Source organism: Tachyglossus aculeatus, chromosome 7 (assembly GCF_015852505.1).
Source record: "Tachyglossus aculeatus isolate mTacAcu1 chromosome 7, mTacAcu1.pri, whole genome shotgun sequence".
Lineage (NCBI taxonomy): Eukaryota > Metazoa > Chordata > Mammalia > Monotremata > Tachyglossidae > Tachyglossus > Tachyglossus aculeatus.
In genome coordinates, this window is record NC_052072.1 from 31,502,234 (window position 1) to 31,518,193 (window position 15,960).

The 15,960-nt window shown below is 44.9% G+C and overlaps 1 protein-coding gene across 3 annotated transcripts in view; it reads left to right on the forward strand.

The window, feature by feature from the left end:
- The window catches only part of HIPK1 (homeodomain interacting protein kinase 1), a 57,794-nt gene that overhangs the window by 2,752 nt on the left and 39,082 nt on the right, over positions 1-15,960 (forward strand). For all 3 annotated transcript variants that reach the window (XM_038749548.1, XM_038749549.1, XM_038749550.1), the window contains exon 2: positions 13,947-15,027. In XM_038749548.1, coding sequence (XP_038605476.1) covers positions 13,949-15,027 — 1,079 coding nt within the window. In that variant the 5' untranslated portion in view covers positions 13,947-13,948. The remainder of the gene's footprint in view (positions 1-13,946; positions 15,028-15,960) is intronic.

Sequence of the window (15,960 nt, forward strand, 5' to 3'; positions counted from 1 at the left end):
GCTCAATAAATACGACTGAGTGAATGAATGAATGATAATGGTGTTTGTTAAGCGTTTACTATTCACTCAGTCGTTCACTATTACTATTACTACTTAGTAGTCACTCAATCAATCACTTTTAATTTATTGAGCGCTTACTGTGTGCATGATTCTAGACTGTAAGCCCGCTGTTGGGTAGGGATCGTCTCTATATGTTGCCAACTTGGACTTCCCAACCTTTACTACAGTGCTCTGCACACAGTAAGCGCTCAATGAATATGATTGAGTGAATGAATGAATAATAATGGTGTTTGTTAAGCGTTTACTATTCACTCACTCGTTCACTATTACTATCATAGGGACTGTCTCTATATGTTGCCAACTTGGACTTCCCCACCTTTAGTCCAGTGCTCTGCACACAGTAAACGCTCAATAAATACATCTGAGTGAGTGAATGAATGAATAATAATGGTGTTTGTTAAGCGCTTACTATTCACTCAGTCGTTCGCTATTACTATCACTACTTAGTAGTCAGTCAATCACTCAATTTATTGAGCGCTTACTGTATGCATGATTCTAGACCGTGAGCCCGCTGTTGGGTAGGGACCGTCTCTATATGTTGCCAACTTGGACTTCCCAACCTTTAGTACAGTGCTCTGCACACAGTAAGCGCTCAATGAATACGATTGAGTGAATGAATGAATGATAATGGTGTTTAAGTGGTTACTATTCACTCAGTCGTTCACTATTACTATCACTACTTACTAGTCATTCACTCAATCACTCAATTTATTGAGCGCTTACTGTGCACATGATTCTAGACCGTGAGCCCGCTGTTGGGTAGGGACCGTCTCTATGTGTTGCCAACTTGGACTTCCCAAGCGCTTAGTACAGTGCTCTGCACACAGGAAGCTCTCAATCAATCAAGCAATCGTATTTATTGAGCACTTACTGTGTGCAGAGCACTGGACTAAGCGCTTGGGAAGTACAAGTTGGCAACATTAGAGACAGTCCCTACCCAACAGTGGGCTCACAGTCTAAAAGGGGGAGACAGAGAACAAAACCAAACATACTAACAAAATAAAATAAATAGAATAGATATGTGCAGGTAAAATAAATAAATAGAGTAATAAATATATACAAACATATATACGTATATACAGGTGCTGTGGGGAAGGGAAGGACGCAAGATGCGGGGGATGGAGACGGGGACGAGGGGGAGAGGAAGGAAGGGGCTCAGTCTGGGAAGGCCTCCTGGAGGAGGTGAGCTCTCAGTAGGGCCTTGAAGGGAGGAAGAGAGCTGAATGAATGAATGAATAATAATGGTATCTGTTAAGCGCTTACTATTCACTCAATCGTTCACTATTACTATTCACTTAGTATTAATGTCACTATTACTACTCACGTACTATTCACTCAATCACTCAATTTATTGGGCGCTTACTGTGTGCATGATTCCAGACTGTGAGCCCGCTGTTGGGTATACCGTCTCTATATGTTGCCAACTTGGACTTCCCAACCTTTAGTACAGTGCTCTGCACACAGTAAGCGCTCAATAAATGCGAATGAGTGAATGAATGAATAATAATGGGGTTTGTTAAGCGCTGACTATTCACTCAGTCGTTCACTATTACTATCATAGGGACTGTCTCTATATGTTGCCAACATGGACTTCCTAACCTTTACTACAGTGCTGTGCACACAGTAAGCGCTCAATAAATACGATTGAGTGAATGAATGAATAATAATGGTGTTTGTTAAGCGCTGACTATTCACTCAGTCGTTCACTATTACTATCACTACTTACTAGTCCCTCAGTCAATCACTCAATTTATTGAGCTCTTACTGTGTGCATGATTCCAGACTGTGAGCCCGCTGTTGGGTAGGGACCGTCTCTATATGTTGCCAACTTGTACTTCCCAACCTTTACTACAGTGCTCTGCACACAGTAAGCGCTCAATAAATACGATTGAGTGAATGAATGAATGAATGAATAATAATGGTGTTAAGCGCTGACTATTCACTCAGTCGTTCACTATTACTATCACTACTTACTAGTCACTCAGTCAATCACTTAATTTACTGAGTGCTTACTGTGTGCATGATTCTAGACTGTGAACCCGCTGTTGGGTAGGGACCGTCTCTATATGTTGCCAACTTGGACTTCCCAACCTTTACTACAGTGCTCTGCACATAGTAAGCACTCAATAAATACGATTGAGTGAGTGAATGAATGAATGAATAATGGGGTTTGTTAAGCGCTTACTATTCACTGTCGTTCACTATTACTATCATAGGGACTGTCTCTATATGTTGCCAACTTGGACTTCCCAACCTTTAGTACAGTGCTCTGCACACAGTAAGCGCTCAGTAAATACGATTGAGTGAAATAATGAATAATAATGGTGTTAAGCGATTACTATTCACTGTCGTTCTCTGTTGCTATCACTACTTACTAGTCACTCAATCACTCATTTATTTAGCGCTTACTGTGTGCATGATTCTAGACTGTGAGCCCGCTGTTGGGAAGGGACCGTCTCTATATGTTGCCAACTTGGACTTCCCAACCTTTAGTACAGTGCTCTGCACACAGTAAGCGCTCAATGAATACGATTGAGTGAATGAATGAATAATAATGGTGTTTGTTAAGCGCTTACTATTCACTCAGTCGTTCACTATTACTATTCAGTTACTATTACTATCACTATTACTACTCACTATTCACTTACTGTTCACTCAGTCACTCAATTTGTTGAGCACTTACTGTGTGCATGATTCTAGACTGTGAGCCTGCTGTTGGGTAGGGACCATCTCTATATGTTGCCAACTTGGACTTCCCAAGCACTTAGTACAGTGCTCTGCACACAGTAAGTGCTCAATAAATATGAATGAATGAATAATAATGGTATCAGTTAAGCGCTTACTATTCACTCAATCGTTCACTATTACTATTCACTTACTATTACTATCGCTATTACTATTCACTCAATCACTCAATTTATTGAGTGCTAACTGTGTGCATGATTCCAGACTGTGAGCCCGCTGTTGGGTAGGGACCGTCTCTATATGTTGCCAACTTGGACTTCCCAACCTTTAGTACAGTGCTCTGCACACAGTAAGCGCTCAATGAATACGATTGAGTGAATGAATGAATAATAATGGTGTTTGTTAAGCGCTTACTATTCACTCAGTCGTTCAGTATTGCTATCACTACTTACTATACACTCAGTCAATCACTCAATTTATTGAGCGCTTACTGTGTGCATGATTCTAGACTGTGAGCCCGCTGTTGGGTAGGGACCGTCTCTATATGTTGCCAACTTGGACTTCCCCACCTTTAGTACAGTGCTCTGCACACAGTAAGTGCTCAATAAATACGATTGAGTGAATGAATGAATGAATAATAATGGTATTTGTTAAGCACTTACTATTCACTCAGTCGTTCACTATTACTATTCACTTTCTATTCATTATTACTATCACTATTACTACTCACTATTCACTTACTATTCACTCAATCAATCACTCAATTTATTGAGCGCTTACTGTGTGCATGATTCTAGACTGTGTGAGCCCGCTGTTGGGTAGAGACCGTCTCTATATGTTGCCAACTGGGACTTCCCAACCTTTAGTACAGTGCTCTGCACACAGTAAGCGCTCAATAAATACGATTGAATGAATGAATGCAGAGCACTGGACTAAGTGCTTGGGAAGTACAAGTTGGCAACATATAGAGATGGTCCCTACCCAACAGCAGGCTCAGTTTAGAAATGCTCCCCCTCCCCATCCCCCCCACCTTACCTCCTTCACCTCCCCACAGCACCTGTATATATATGTACATATGTTTGTACATATTTAATACTCTATTTTACTTGTACATATTTATTCTATTTATTTTATTTTGTTAATATGTGTTGTTTTATTGTCTGCCTCCCCCTTCTAGACTGTGAGCCCACTGTTGGGTAGGGACCGTCTCTATATGTTGCCAACTTGTACTTCCCAAGCGCTTAGTACAGTGCTCTGCACACAGTAAGCGCTCAATAAATACGATTGAATGAATGAATAAGCGCTGGTCCTTCAGCCGCTTAGGGCGAGATTGTGGCCTGCTCCTTCCTCGGTCGGCCAGAGCAGACCCTTGTTTCCCCGCCCCCAAACCGGGGCAGGCCACCTACGGGTCACCTTCCTCTCATTTATTCATTAATTCAATCGTATTTATTGAGCGCTTACTGTGTGCAGAGCACTGTACTAAGCATTTGGGAAGTACAAGTTCCCAAGCGTGGCTCAGTGGAAAGAGCCCAGGTTTTGGAGTCAGAGGTCATGGGTTCAAATCCCAACCCTGCCAATTGTCAGCTGTGTGACTTTGGGCAAGTCACTTAACTTCTCTGTGCCTCAGTTACCTCATCTGTAAAATGGGGATTAAGACTGTGAGCCCCCCGTGGGACAACCTGATCACCTTGTAACCTCCCCAGCGCTTAGAACAGTGCTTTGCACATAGGAAGCGCTTAATAAATGCCACTATTATTATTACAAGTTGGCAACTTAATAAATGCCATTATTTTATTACAAGCTGGCAACATATAGAGGCGGTCCCTACCCAACAGCGGGCTCACAGTCAAGTCCTCTCGCTTCCTGCCCTCCCACCCTATTACTAGTCTGTTTATTTTATTTTGTTAATATGTTTTGTTTTGTTGTCTATCTCCCCCCTTCTAGACTGTGAGCCCGCTGTTGGGTAGGGACCGTCTCCATTCATTCATTCAATCGTATTTATTGAGCGCTTACTGTGTGCAGAGCACTGGACTAAGCGCTTGGGAAGTCCAAGTTGGGAACATATAGAGACGGTCCCTACCCAACTGCGGGCTCACAGTCTAGAAGGGGGAGACAGACAACAAAACATATTAACAAAATAAATAGAATAGTAAATATGTACAAGTAAAATAGAGTAGTAAATATGTACAAACATATGTACAGGCTCTATATGTTGCCGACTTGTACTTCCGAAGCACTTAGTACAGTGCTCTGCACACAGTAAGCGCTCAGTAAATATGAATGAATGAATGAATGACCCCCGCCCAGGACAGCGCTTCGCGCACAGTTGGGCCCCCCAAATCCGACCGATCCGGGGATCCCAAGCCGCTTCCCTCCCCCGAGCCCGACGTTTCATCCCGGGGAGGCCGAGCATCGTCGATAGGGTTGTTGGGCAGTTGGAGATGAGGAAGTGGGGCCTCGGAGGAGGTGGTAAACATTCCACTAAACGTCCCTCCACAGGAAAGCACCATCTATTTCTTGTAGGGCTCCCAGAGGGTGTTCGTGCGGCCCAGGTGGATTCAGAATTTTTTTTTTATGGCATTCATTAAGCACTTACTATGTGCAAAGGGTAGGGACCGTCTCTATATGTTGCCATCTTGTACTTCCCAAGCGCTTAGTACAGTGCTCTGTGCACAGTAAGCTCTCAAATATGATCGAATGAATGAATGACAAACGTTTCCTTTTCTACTCCTCTTTGAGCAGCCTGCTTTTACAGGCCTCGTCAGCCCGGATGCGACCCGAGACAGAGCAGAGTTGAAGGGGTGGGGAGGAGGGAAGGAGGCCTCTTGCCGAGGAACAAAAATCAAGACCGACTCCAAGTCTCGGCCAAATCTTTGCCCGTTTGTTGTGGTAACAAAGCCCCGAGCTGCGAGCTGGGTTTTACGCAGGGAGCTCTTTCCTGTGGAGGAGGAGGGGGGCCAGGGAATTCAGCGTCCACAACAGAATTTCCCCACTTTAACCTTTGCGTCAAATGTCGACTCATCTCGGGGGCCGCTCAGCCCGCTTCATCACACTTTCCTTTCCTGCCCCAGATGCACTCCCATATTGGAAATGCTTCAGGAATTTGCAGTAATAATACCGAGGTGACTAAATACCCCCTCGAAGTGCAACTTGGCCCTTTTTTTTTTCCCTCCCCCAACTCTTCCCTTCACTTTACACATCGGTGTCTGGGATCCACCCTTGGATTATCGGGGACTTTGTTTTAGTAATAATAATGTTGGTATTTGTTAAGCGCTTAATATGTGCCAAGCGCTGTTCTAAGCGCTGGGGTAGAGACAAGGTTATCAGGTTGTCCCACGTGGGACTCACAGTCTTCATCCCCATTTTACAGATGAGGTAACTGAGGCCCAGAGAAGTTAAGTGACTTGCCCAACGTCACACAGCTGACAAGCGGCAGAGATGGGATTAGAACCCATGACCTCTGACACCCAAGCCCGTGCTTTTTCCACTAAGCCACGCTGCTTGGAACAGAAGAGGGTGAGGTAAATTCCTTCCCAGTTTCCTTCTAATCAAGTGGGGTTAAATGAAGTGGCAGGCTCTTCCAGACCTACAATTTGGCCCTTGTTTGTTTAAGGCTATTTTGGGGGGCTGGCCATGTTGGTTTCAGGTTTTAAGATGACACAGGATGCAAATTACCGGCTTTTGATTGCTGCCAGAGTATTTGGGCTAAAGCTTTCTGTAAAATATTTTTTTTTAACTCTGCCAGTCATCACGCTAGGCTCATCCACTCTTTCAGTTTGAGATCTTGGGCTATTAAAGTTATTGGCTCGTTGTGCCTAGTAGTAACACTTTATGGTGTGACTCAAGCATTTGGCTTCATTCCTTTTTTTTTTCTAATAAAAAAAGTGTCCCTGAATAATGTTGGACACCTAGGAGTATCCTTTGGAATACCGGCGGACTTCTAATAAAGCTTTGGATCAGTGGGCTGGATGGTGAAGTCACATTATGAAACGTGTAACTCTTGGTGACAGGTAGAACTCTTGTCTGTTTTAGCATTCTGGTTATTGTTCATAGATCTCTTGACATGCTAGGATTCTATTGATTTCAGGGCTAGTTGATTTGTAACATGCGATTAAAACTAAACTAGAATCTCAGAAAGAAAACTTCAAAGTTCACAGCAGTCTGGAAAAGAGAAGCCATTCAATCTGTAACTACTTTTAGCGCAGTAAGGAGAATAGTGTGTTTTTAGTAATCAGTGAAGTCAGTCAGGTTTGTAGAGTCCACAGGTTTTGACTGTATGAAACTTTTTGGAGGTGAGTTGTATTCACTATCGTTTTGCAGACCTGTAAATCGGACAACCCTGGATCTAGGTGCTGTTTATTGAAGTCCCTTTTACCTTTGCTCCCTTCTTTCTTTGTCCCTTGTCCCTCTCCCCCAAAGAATCTGTCCACAAAACTGACACCCCCCTCCTCAAATCTTTCCTCATGCGGTATCCACGTTATTGTTGAAACCGTTTCCTTCCTCGTCTGCTGGATCTCCAGATTGCCTCCTCCATGAAACTTTCCCAGGTTTATCTAAACAAGTTCTGCCATCTCCACAAGCTTGCGTTAGACTGTGGTCTTTTTTTTTTTAATGCTTTCATTTGTAAAGTCTTGATGTGATGGGGGGGGAAAATCCATAAGGTAAACTTACCCTAGTCATTTTACTATGCATAAGCAAGACTGAGATCTCTGTGGGGGAATTATGCTGTGCCATAAATTCAGATTTTCAAAAAAACTCCCAAAAACCAAGCAACCCAGATCACCAGAATGAAAGTACTCTGGAATAAAGCAGCTCCCAGTCGATTAACTAATAGCAGCCCAAGAAGGACCTCTTAATGCCATTACAAAGCACTTAGGCCTGTTGAGCTAATCTGCTTGCCCTATGCCTGACCACTGTCCACTCCCAGTGATTTTTGTATATGCAGATTAATGAAACTAGCAGGCTTTGCATGGCTCCATTTTTAAATTATGCTCAAAGGAAGCGGGGTGGGGAAGTTTGTTTTAGACAAATGAAGCCCTTAGGGTTTCATGTTTACACTCTTCTTTTCCCCACCCAACCACCTGTGTGGATTTTTTTTTTTTGTTCCCCCCTGGAAAGAATGGGGATGGTAACTTCTAGTTCATCAGAAGCAGAGATGCATTATTTAGCCTATGAGTTTAGGTAAACCACTTCTAGATGCCCCCTTCCAAATATATAGACTGTTTTGAGAACTAGAAGGGAATCTGGATTTTTATTCCTGGTTTCATTATTTCATTACATAAGCGCTCCGTAATTAATCGATAATAACCATGGTATTTGTTGACCGTGGGCCAGGCCGTGCACTAAGCGCATCTTCATCCCTTCAAAGCCCTACTGAGAGCTCACCTCCTCCAAACAGCCTTCCCAGACTGATCCCCCTTTTTCCTCTCCTATATATGTTTGTACTGATTTATCACTCCATTTATTTTCCTTCTACATATTTGCTATCCTATTTATTCTATATATACAGCACCTGTATATATGTTTGTACATATTTATTACTCTATTCATTTACTTACCTTACTTGTACATAGCTATTCTATTTATTTTATTTTGTTAATATGTTTGGTTTTGTTCTCTGTCTCCCCCTTCTAGACTGTGAGCCCACTGTTGGGTAGGGACTGTCTCTATATGTTGCCAACTTGTACTTCCCAAGCACTTAGTACAGTGCTCTGCACACAGTAAGTGCTCAATAAATACGATTGATTGATTGATTGATTATTGACACATATGGTGTTGGGCAAGTCATTTAGGGTTTAGTCAGGTTAACTGGTTCCACAGTTTTCCAGTAAAATGTGATCACTGTTCCCTTCCTACTTATAGGAATATTGTGAGAACAAATTTATTGGAAAAGTGCTAACAGACTCTATGTAAATACTGTGTCCAGTATTGCCTTTCCTTCTTCTTATAGCTGCTTTAGGACATGATTATCACCAAGGTGTGGAAGCAGAAAGAGGGAACCTGAACATTTCCAGGTGGAACAGTTGACACATTTTTTTCCAAGATTTTTCTCTTTCTGGTTTGACAACAACTCTGCATTTACCTGAGATATTTACATAAAGACTTTTCTCCCTAGATATCTATTCATTTCTACGTCCAGCAATGTTGTTTGTGTACAGTGCTCTGCACAAAGTCCTCAATAAATACGATTGAATGAATGAATGTTATCAAGTATTGTCTAGGGGTTGAGGCAGAGTTAGCAGAGAAAAGATCACCAGGTCGTCTGGGTGTTCGCCTTGTGTGTAGCTGGGTTGTGGTGTTTAAATACATCGGTTTGTATTGATATTTGCGTGTATTGTTTAAAACTTTATTTGCTGTTTTAAGCCACTGAAGAAGTCTTTGAGGGAGGATTGGCCCTCTTGGAAACAGGGTACCTTGTTGAGAATTTTGGTGTGAATCTTCAGAAGATTCTGTGATTCCAACCATACTTAATGGTCCTTTTCAGAACTACTTTTTCCAACAATGAATGGTCATTGCCTGTCAACTTGATTTTGTGATCAGGTGACAAAACCAATTGGCAGGGCCTACAGGATCATTTTTGGGGTTTGAAGAAAAGTCACTGGTTGTGCATTTCGGGGGTGGAGAAATGCAGGAAGCAAGGAGTTCCATTTTTTCCTTCACCTCCTGGTCTTATCTCAACAAATATCAGTGTTGTTATTATTGTACTCTTGGTAAGTGCTTGCTATGTGCCAAGCACTGGGGTGAATAAAAGTTAATCAGGTAGGACACAGCCTCTGCCCCATTTAGAGGGAGTATGCAAGGGGAGGGAGAACAGGTGTTTAATTCCCCTTTTACAGATAAGGAAAGGAGGCACAGAGAGGTTGAAGCGATTTGTGTGCTGTGACCTTGGGCAACTGGCAGAGCTGGGATTAGAACCCAGGCCCCCTACATCCCAGGCTTGTGCTATTTCCAATGGGCCATGTTGTTTCCTGTGGAAACCTTCAAGTAGTGATTTCAAAGGATTTTTAGGGCTCCTTGTGCCCTTTGCCTACTCAGGGGGCTTCACCTGTTCGTGGCCTTTCCTTCATCCTGTAAAAATGGACTGCTGGATACCTTTGTGCTGCCTTCAGCTGGAGTTTCAGTGTGGTCTAGGAAAAGTTTAATTCTGTTAGGGAGTGAAAAGAGGTTACTGTGTTTTTGTGGGTTTTTATTTTTTTTCCCTCCATCATAGCCGCCGATATATCTTGGCTGTGCTCGGACAGCGACCAGACAGCGATTGGGAAGGTTGGAGAACTTGCGTTGAGCTAGTACTGTGGTGAGGAAGTGCTTAATACGGTGCTCTGAGCACAGTAAGCTCTCAATAAGTACCATTCATCGAGTGATCGGTAAAAACCCTTCCTTAGTATCTTGGAAAATCTTGCCTAATGGAATTGAACGTAGGTGTTGGGCCAGCTATTCAATCCAGATTGTCCCCTTACGGGTCACTTATTATTCCTCTGGGGTGGTCTGTTCCAGGGGGCCAATGTACTGGCACTAGGAGCTGCAGAAGATCATATCACCGACTGCCCTCCAACCCCTCCCATGTGCCCTCCTTCCTTAGCCTCTCTGCAGCCCCCAAATCCCAGAGCTTCTCAGGAGCGTGACCTAACCCGAGCCGAGTCCTGAACTGCGTGTGGCATTTAGCACTGGTTTGTTTTGGAAGGGAGCTTGAGAATTCACTTCCTTGAGGGAGGTGGAGGAGGGAAGGGGAGGGCGTAAGAGGAGAAAGGGACCATACATTGGGCCGCTGGGACCTGCAGGAACAGTGTGAATGCCAAAACAGCCCCTTGGCTTGGACCCTCTGACTGAAGGTTGGTGAGCACGACGGCAGATCCAAACTTGGGTTCACCTTTCACCTACTCCAAACCAGCATTCTGTCTTAGGACCAGAGGGCCGATTTAAACCCTCCTGAGGTTTAATTTGTTTTTAGACATGCTTTGCTTCCTAAATGTTGTGAGAGGGAGATGAAGCAGGCCAGTAGATTCCTCGTGTTGGGTGGGAGTGAAGTCCATTTGGGAACCCATCAGGTATCAGATGGAAAATTGCTAAATGTGTGTTTTCTGGGATCTGGGCTGTGATGACTTAAAAGACCATTCTTTGGCCATCTCTAACCCATCTGTTACGGCTCTTTGGGTAGAGACACCAATTTGAAATTTGAAAGAATTACGTTCACCTATGTGCACCCTCCAAAGATGATCTAAGAATTGGCATCCAGACTCCAACCTAAAGTTTTGAAATCCATTGATCTCTGTAATTTGCAAACTTGTTAATGTGACAGTCATATGTGTACCATTGGTTGAGGCAACCTTCTTTAACTTCATCAGGGCTCTCACCTTTGAAAACCAATTTTTTAGAAATTGAATTGCCATTTCTGGAAAGTTACTTAACTGCTTCAGGCATCAGCCACACATCTAGCCCCGGGTGCCAATTATAAATTCTTTATTCATATTATCTCTCTAAATGTTTAGAAATAAAGTTTGTGTTCAGTGTTTGACTAGATTACCAGTTCAAACTGGTGACTTCAGCGTTGAAAGAAAACCTATATATTCATTATTACAAAGCAGTTGGGTGCAGTTTGAACACTGAGAGTAAATTATTCTTCATTCCAGCTGACTAGATCAATGCAGATGGTTTTCAGTTGGATTCAGACACAGAGAAATGTACACAATTGCTTTCTGATGTTCTGTGACTTCTTTTGTCTCATTTCCTCCCTTTCTGGTTTTCCTATGTTCCTATATATATGTATTTTTATGATCAGAGCAACTGCTAAATCACTTTTATTTGGTATCCTGCGTTTATTGAAGTTTTTCTGAGGCTAAAGAGCAGGGGAGCCAATTCTTTGTTTTGAGGGTGAATTAGAAGCAGGGTTAAGAAGGACGATGAGGAAGAGAAGGGGAAAGGTGAGAGGAGGAAGATGAAAGTGGGAAAGTGTCTCCCTTCATGAAGCAGCGTGGCTTAGTGCACAGGCTTAGGAGTCAGAAGGTCCTGGGCTCTAATCCCAGCTCCGCCACATGTCTGCTGTATGACCTTGGGCTAGTCACTTCGCTTCTCTAGGCCTCAATGACCTCATCTGTAAAATGGGGATTAAGAGTGTGACAGGGATTGCATCCAACCTGATGAACTTGTATCCACCCCAGTACTTAAAACAGTGCTTGGCACATATTAAGCGCATAACAAGTACCATAATAATAATAATTATTATTATTATTCGTGTCACTTCAGCTCTGCCTTAACCCAAATGGCAGCCCCATTGACGTTAGCCAGTGGTTCTGGGCTTGGAAGCAGAATGGTGGCTTTATGGCCCTGCAGTCTGCACAGGTACCCTAGGAACTCTGGGCATCCCCCCAGACCCCAGGGGTTGCCCCCCACCCTGACCAGGCTGTATAGGGGAGGCAGGAGTACAGCTTCTACTCTTTGGAGTCTGGACCCAGAAAAACTCTGCAAGGGCTTGGACCAAGGCCCGTCAGTGTAAGCTAAAAGAGGAGCTGCCATTTTAACTCCACTTCTGGTCCCTTTTGGACTCCAAGGATCAAGATGGGTTAGCTACAGCTGCCTGTCTGGATCATAATACCGAGGTTCAAGATGATGGCTTTGCCTTTTCGGTGCTAGTCCCAAGAGGTTGAGGGTTCACTTGATCCCTGGGGAACTGGCACCCCTGTCCTAAGAGTCCTCTAAACATCTTCTGAGTGATGTCTTTATAGTTAGTGACCACTGTGAGTAGCGGTAGTCCCCTGAGAGTTAGTGATTTTTATAAACTTGGTCAGGTTGTTCAGCTGAAACAGTCTGCTTTCATTACTCTGTCGTTGTGTCCCAGTTTCACTTTCTCTGATGTGCCTGAGCTTCTTTGGAACGTGTCTGTTTAAAATAGGAAGATTGGCAGGAAATGAGGGCAGAGGAAGAGCTTGGGTTCATCTCTGAGGCACATAGATCAACTTCCTTGATGCTCTCCCTAGATATCTGTCCAGGCCAGAAATCCCCAGCCATGTCCAACAATGTTTTGGCTTGCGCTCGGTGGACGTGCAAGAGGCCTCGGCGGATTATGGTCTAGCCCAGAACTAGACCAGAAGTGAACCCAAGCCTGAGTCGTGGGTCTGGCATTCTCTTATGGGTAGTGCTGCCCCGGAAATGGAGGTGACAAGTTGTGCATGTGCAGAACACCTGCACTTTATGGCTGTACCCCAGTCTCTGTACTTGGCCCCTCTCCTCTCTGAGACTTATGAGATCGGTAAGATTGGAGTTGGGGCGAAGGAGGTAGTAGGGGGCAAAGGGAGAAGGCATCGAAACACAGTGGGACTTTTTTTAATGGTATTTGTTAAGCATGTACTATGTTTCAAGAACTGGTCTAAGCTCTGGGGTAGACACAAGTTAATCATGCTTATACAGTCCCTGCCCCACCTGGGGCTCACAATGTAAAGAGGAGGGAGAACAGGTACTGAATCCCCTTTTTACAGATGAGGAGACTGAAGTCCAGAGAAGTGAAGTGACTTGCTCAAGGTCACACAGCAGACAGGTGGTGGAGTCAGAATCAGAACCCAGGTCCTCTGGCTCCCAGACCTGTGCTTCACCCACTAGGCCATGCTGCTTCCTGACCAGCCCTGCAGGCTTGGAATCGGTGGGCTGAGCCCAGCCCATACAGATCCTCCTTCTCAGCTTTGAAGTGTGGTTCTTTTAGCCCTTGAACTGTTGCTCTTTCATCATTAGCCCAGAAAATATGTTTCCAGATCCTTGCAGGTGGGACCAGTTGTGGTTTTGTAATGTCTCAGAGAGTGATTATGCATGACTGAGGGGCCGTCCAATTCAGATAGGGGAACCAGTTCCTTCGGCAGCAGGAGAAATGCTTTGTTAAAAATACCACATTTACAGGACTACAACGAGTCCCTATAATCTGGTGTTTGGCTTGCCCTGAGGAAAAAGTAATCAGAGTGTGCTTCTTCAGGAATGCTGGGGTCCCATTTCTGACCCCGAGATGGGAAGGGTTCAGGTGCTCGGGTGCTGCACCGGGGTCAGAAACTTAATCTTTGATTTCTCCCATGTGGCGCCTGATCTTTCAGCAGACAAGTTTACCGAACGTGCGTGTCGAACTCCAGTACGACCCATTTGAAACCCAGGCCCGAGAGAGCCCGTTCTAGATGTTTGCCAACCGAGTGCCGAGACCCAAGCTGACTCTCTCTCTGTTTCTGTAGGTATGGCATCACAGCTGCAGGTGTTCTCCCCGCCGTCAGTATCGTCGAGTGCCTTCTGCAGCGCCAAGAAACTGAAAGTCGAGCCCTCTGGCTGGGATGTTTCAGGGCAGAGCGGCAGCGACAAGTATTATACCCATAGCAAAAACCTCCCAGTCACCCAAGGCCCGGCCAACTCCTCGCACCAAGTAACCAATTTCAATCTCCCCGCTTACGACCAGAACCTCCTCCTCCCGGCTCCGGCAGTGGAGCACATCGTGGTCACGGCCGCCGACAGCACCGGCAGTGCCGCGACCTCGTCGTTCCAGAGCAGTCAGACCCTAACCCACAGAAGCAACGTTTCTCTGCTGGAGCCGTACCAAAAATGTGGCCTGAAAAGGAAAAGTGAAGAGGTGGACAGCAACGGTAGCGTGCAGATCATAGAAGAACATCCCCCTCTCATGCTGCAAAACAGGACTGTGGTGGGAGCTGCTGCCGCCACTACCACCACCGTGACCACAAAGAGCAGCAGCTCCAGTGGGGAAGGGGACTATCAGCTGGTCCAGCACGAGCTCCTCTGTTCCATGACCAACAGCTACGAGGTCTTAGAGTTCCTGGGCCGGGGCACGTTTGGACAGGTGGCGAAGTGCTGGAAGCGCAGCACGAAGGAGATCGTGGCGATTAAGATCCTGAAAAACCACCCTTCTTATGCCAGGCAGGGGCAGATCGAAGTGAGCATCCTCTCCCGCCTGAGCAGCGAGAATGCCGACGAGTATAACTTTGTCCGTTCCTACGAGTGCTTCCAGCACAAGAACCACACCTGCCTCGTGTTCGAGATGCTAGAGCAGAACCTGTACGATTTCCTCAAGCAAAACAAATTCAGCCCCCTGCCGCTCAAGTACATCAGACCGATCCTGCAGCAAGTGGCCACCGCGCTGATGAAACTCAAGAGCCTCGGCCTGATCCACGCCGACCTGAAGCCGGAAAACATCATGTTGGTGGATCCGGTTCGCCAGCCCTACCGAGTGAAAGTCATAGATTTCGGTTCGGCCAGCCACGTGTCCAAAGCTGTGTGCTCAACTTACCTCCAGTCGCGCTACTACAGGCAAGTGGCACCTCCCCGCGGGGCTCTCGCTGGCTTCGTCTTCGACCCGATAGAGCCAGCCTCGGGTCAGGCGCAGGCTTCAGATGACAGCAGGAGCGATGCCGTTCGCTCGTAGAATACTATAGGGATATCCATTTTGTAGCAGGCATTAGAATCTCACAGCCGGGACCGCGCCTTTTTTCCCCAAAATGTCTTCATTTGACCCAGCGCGTGACTTCCCCACATCTCTCCTCTATACCAATTTTTTTTTGCGAACTCCACCTTTGGGCTAAGATGACTCTTCGGAGTCTGAACCCTGGAGATGTTCCTACTTGAATTTCATTGTCATCTGGTTCTTAAGGGCACCCTCATCCAGTTTCCCCTTTTTAATCCTCTTAAATAAAACTTCTCAGTGGATTAATTACTAATCAGCCCATGATCACACGTTTTCCATTATTTATTATACGTGGGAAGAGTAAATGCTCTAAGAGCCTGCCCCCAGAACCCACCCCTGTAGTTAACCATCTTTTGTACGTGGCTTTTAAAATTTAAATAAAAAAACTGGCCCAATTTTACATTATTTATGCAGGATGGGCCTTAACCCAAATGATTTGTAATGTAGTTCTTGAAGTAGGTCGATGCCCTAAACCAGAATTATGTAATTCATTGACAAGTTAGAAGGACAGAATTTGTGTTATGCTGTAAATAAAGTTGATATAGATATTTCACTCCACCCGGGGTATCACTTCTGTCATCAGCACCTCATGGTAGGTACATGGTACTGTGCTTTGCACCAGTTTCTTCTTACCAGAGGAAAAAAAGAGTCAAATCAATAAAGAGTAGCTAAAGATTTTCCTGAGTCTGACAAGAGACTCTTAACTGTCCTATGTTTATTAGGGTGCTTTTTCTTAGCGAATAGCAGATAAACTCTGGCTGCTTCTTCTGTTCCAATGC